Genomic DNA, 4,781 nt, shown 5'->3' on the forward strand with positions numbered 1-4,781 from the left:
ACGCTTAAGGCCGCGCGCGGCGCTTAGCGCGCTGCCGGGCTTAATCAGAAGGAAAAACTCACACCCACCGAGTTCTTCGGATGGGGCCGACAGTTTTTGGAGGTTTTTGAGCTCTTCGGAGTTCCTTTTCCGCGCCGCTCCACCACGCCGCGGTAGCCGCCAGGATCCGGCCGCCATCGGACTCTCCGCCCAGCGCTACTCCGGTGTGCCTGTCGCGCAGGTGAGGCCTATCTCCCATCTGCTTTTTCTGCTGTTAGTGACTACTGAGTAATGACTTTGGGGAATTCTGCCAAACACGCTAAGGGCATGGACGGTTACGCTCGATGTTTCTCTTAGCTTGCTCCTCTGCATATATGGAACTATGAATAATGGATGGCTCGGCTCAGTTTGTTGGTGATATTAACATTTTAGTACTCGTTTAGTTTGGAAGTGTAATGTTCTCAGTTTGTCACTGCTCTAGTTAGCGAAAGTATATTGTTGCTTATTCTGATTTTCTGCAGATAGATTTGAACCAGATGCTGGCTTCTCTTTTTAGTTAGCATGTTGTTTGAATTCTTTTTGGACGGATTAGAAACACATTTTCAGATAGTTAAATTGATGACAATTTGATAATTTAGGCAACCTAATATTCTAACCTTTGAGCACTCATGAATGCGCGAGGTATGAATATGATAAGTAGCCTCTCATGGATGCACCAAATGTGTGTGTGTGTGGGGGGGGGGGGGGGGGGGGGGGTCTTTAAAAACACATCAGAAGATCTAAGAGAAAAGCGAACAAAGTTGCATGTCCTATTATAAAAAATAAAATTGTAGAAGTTGTATGGAACCTATATGTTGAAGAGTTAGTGGCCAGGAAATTTATAAACAAACTAACATTTTTGAAATACTAAAATTTCATGCAAGAAGACATATTAGTATGAGAAATATGCACCACTAGTGTGAGTGTGAAAAAATGCTGGTTTAGTGTTCCATAATTTTCAGATAGTTAAATTGATGATAACTTGATAATTTACGCAACCTATTATTCTGAACTTTTAGCAGCCTCTCATGGATGCGCTAAGTATGGTAAGTGGTCTCTCATGGATGCACCAAAGGAGGTCTCTAAAAGAGGACAAACAATACAGACCGAACAATCGGCAGTTTTGGGGCTTATATTACACATCAAGGACCTAAGAGAAAACCGAACTAAGTTGTCCTTATTATAACTAGAAAATAAATTTGGACAAGTTGCATCGAATCTGTATGTGTCTAAAAGTTAGTGACCAGGAGCTTTATAAACAAACTAACATTTTGTAAAAATCCATCCAAGAAGAAATATTAGTATGATAATATCCACCACTAGTGTAGTGTTAAACAATGCTGCTTTAATGTTCCACAGTCAATTAGAATTAAAGGAAGCAACATATCTACATTTCTCTATCAAGTACTCCTTGCCTTACTTACAAATATTACTCGAGAATCTGAAATCCTCATTTTGCAAACAGAGACATTATTGCTTATTGCAGCTCACCATGAGTAGGCGGGGTGATCATCTTGTTCAGCACATGCCAAGAGAGATATTACAATATCATTCATTGTAGGCCTGCTGTTCCTTTCTTCAAGACAAGCTATAGCAACTTTCAACATTATCATTGCTTGCTCTGGATTAAAATGACCTTGCAGTCTATGATCAACTATATCCTTGACATCTTCACTCTCCACAAATTGTTTCAAGACCTGCACAAACTGCCGAAGCTCGATCTCCCTCCCATCCGCTGTTATCCCACTTGAGACCCTACTTCCTGTAACAATCTCAAGAAGGACAACACCATAGCTGTAGACATCAACTTTTGCATTGATCGGCAAGTTCAACGCCCACTCTGGTGCCATGTACCCCATGGTTCCTCTCATGTGGGTGAGTTTGAAACTAGAACTGTCTCTCTTTGAGAGTTTCGCTAGTCCGAAGTCTGCTATCTTAGCTTCAAAGTCTCGGGTCAGGAGTATGTTCTCTGGCTTTACATCACAATGGATCACCCATTCAAGGCACTCATGATGCAGGTAGGCCAAGCCTCTTGCTGTTCCCAATGCTATTTTGAATCTCTGGCTCCATGCAATTAGTCTCTCACTGCTTACATTGCCAAATAGATACCTATCAAGTGATTCATTCTCCACATGCTCATACACTAGTAGTTTGTGTTGACCCTCGGAGCAAAAACCCCACATCCTTACTAAATTCATGTGGTTAATCCTTCCAATTATACTCATTTCTGCCCACAATTCCTCCTCACTGTGTGAGAAATTTGTTAGCTTCTTTACCGCCACTACTCGCTTATCATCAAGTACTCCTCTGTAAACAATTCCAGAGCCCCCTCTTCCAATCTCTTCCTTGAATTTTCCAGTTGCTTCCCTTAATTCGCGGTGTGTGAACATCCTGAACTGGCTTGTTACCATCCTGTAGCCAGCCTCCATTGACTTGGGTATATATTGCTTGCTGGAAAGAAACCACCAGCTTGTTCCAGTAAAGAGCAGTACTAGGGCTCCCAGTATTGCTGCAAACACATAATAAGTTGTCCAATTTTTATCGACGCTGTTCATTCCATACATACTTGCATATCCTTCTACAATCTCAGGGATATCCCGGTTGCATGTGAGTTCAGACTTTCTGGAGACTAAGGATGTTGTTATGCCCAAATTCTTGGGTAATTTTATATAGTTGTCACCAGGAAAACTTGGGTAGCTGTAGCCATTGAAGAGTACAGCTTTGGTGTAGCAAAGTGCAGGTCCTACCTTGTATGTGAAAGCAGAGCAGGAGCAGGCATCCAAGCAAATCTTCTTGCATTCTTCAAGTGAGATAGACTGGTTGTAGCTCAGATCAAAGCCATAGAAGTCAGTTTTGGGGAGCTTGATGAACTCAAACTCTTCTGTGTTGTTGCAGGTTTTGCTGAATTGCGGCCGGCAGCCTTTGTTCCAAATCTGTGGATCAATCATCTCATGTCCTGGCGGACATGAGCAATGGAAGCTTGGCAAAGACTGGCATATCCCATTTTGTCCACATAACCCATGCACATCACACATTTTGGCTATGGCCACCCATGAGATTATCCAATTCCCACTAGACGCATTCAAACTGTACATTCTGAGGTTTCCATCATAATCAATCGTTAGCCTTCTCTTGATCTGAATACCCCAATCAGATGACTTTACATTGAGCCCATCACTTGATAGGAAATAACCTTCAGCATCGAGGACTGCAATCCTGGAGCTATTGTAATTTGTCCGCCCACTTTCAAACACACTGTAGTCTGCACTTGGCCAATAGATACTTGATATATCTGGTCCATCATACATGAGGCGCAGCACATTGTCGTTGTCAAAATAGAGGCTGTAGTAACCAGATACTAACCTTGTTGCTTTGGTGAGTGGCTGAAAAGGCAGCAAGGTGTCAGTCGGTGAAGAGAAGCTTTCGTATAAAACTGCACCATTGGAGTCTTTGATGATAAGGTTGCCAGTATCAAGAAGGACAACCGTCGTGCCCTTCCCAGATCCCGTCTTGCTGTCCCATGTCACGGTGCCATTGACATCAGTGAGGACCAAGTTGCCACCATGGTTCAACAAAACCATGGAGCCATGGCCGTTCACAGGGGACTTGGGGTTTGCAGACCACACGACAGTCTTTTCGATGGTGTTTGTGAACCAGATGGAGAAGGAGAAAGCATTCCCTCCAACTTCATAGAAGCCACAGGAGAAATCGGAATTTGGTGAGGTAAGGAAAGTTTGTTTGTAGTTTTCTACCAATAAGGATGAGCCAGTGCCTAGCATTGGCTTGGGTGAAGCATATGAGGATGGGAGAATGGCAAGCAATGGAAGAATGATTAGAGAAAGGGACATGGCCATGTTTAGGTCTTGACTCTTGAGGGCATGGTATGGTGCTTCTGTTTATGATGAACATGAATTTATATGGTCTTGTTTTAGCACCCACTTGCTGTTAAGGCGCTGTTGGGAAGTCAAACTTTAACGGAAGCTGCAACTTCTACGCCTAAGCCATGAGCAGGTAGTTATTTGTTCCCACGTATTTTCTTACATGTTAACTATGGTGGCTTATACACAGAGAGAGGAGAGATGAATGTAATGAAATTACGGAATTTTTTAAGGTTCAAGAGCTGGAATGACCTGAATGCAAAAACAAAAACAAAAAAAAACTGTTTGCTTCTGCTTTTGTAGGAAATTCTGTGAATGATTTCAGCGTGTTTTGCTTCAACGAAAATCTTGGCCCCTCGATGTTTTGTTTCACATAGCTTTGATATCATTGAGTTATCAGCTAGATGCCAGCCCTTCAAATCGGCAACTGAAGTTTGTTGGTGGTTCCCTTGGGCGTTTTCCCCATAAATATGAGAAGTTGCGAATTATTGGATGCATTGACCTATTTATTATATGCCATCTTTTGTGGGGAATGAGCTGGGCATCGCAAGCTGTGGAGGTGGACAAGTGCCGTTAGCCGCCTGCCAGTTGCATCGCCCTGTTCGTTACGGTGATGGTGATGTTCATCTTTATCATGGACTTCTGACCAGGTAACTTGTGCATATCATTCATGACGTTACCACTGTCTCCAGATAGTAATACCATCACGGAAGTCTTATCTGTTTTCATCATTTGAGTGCAGAAGCGAACTAAACATTTTTTTCCATTATTTTAGAATTCTATACTCAATCATTTCTGGATCGGAGCTGTCGGCTATTATTTTCTTGATTCAGGTTTGTGATTCGTTGCCCCTTTTCTGAAGGACATTAATATCAGTTCAGTGAG

At 42.5% G+C, this 4,781-nt stretch overlaps 1 protein-coding gene across 1 annotated transcript; it reads right to left on the reverse strand.

Annotated features, from left to right (window-relative positions):
* Positions 1-1,287: 1,287 nt before the first annotated feature.
* On the reverse strand, positions 1,288-4,073 carry LOC112893255 (putative receptor protein kinase ZmPK1). The gene has a single exon (XM_025960476.1). The coding sequence runs from the start codon at positions 3,870-3,872 to the stop codon at positions 1,506-1,508; it is 2,367 nt and encodes a 788-aa protein (XP_025816261.1). The 5' UTR covers positions 3,873-4,073; the 3' UTR covers positions 1,288-1,505.
* Positions 4,074-4,781: the final 708 nt, after the last annotated feature.

This window comes from Panicum hallii, chromosome 5 (assembly GCF_002211085.1).
Source record: "Panicum hallii strain FIL2 chromosome 5, PHallii_v3.1, whole genome shotgun sequence".
In the NCBI taxonomy this organism is placed as follows: domain Eukaryota; kingdom Viridiplantae; phylum Streptophyta; class Magnoliopsida; order Poales; family Poaceae; genus Panicum; species Panicum hallii.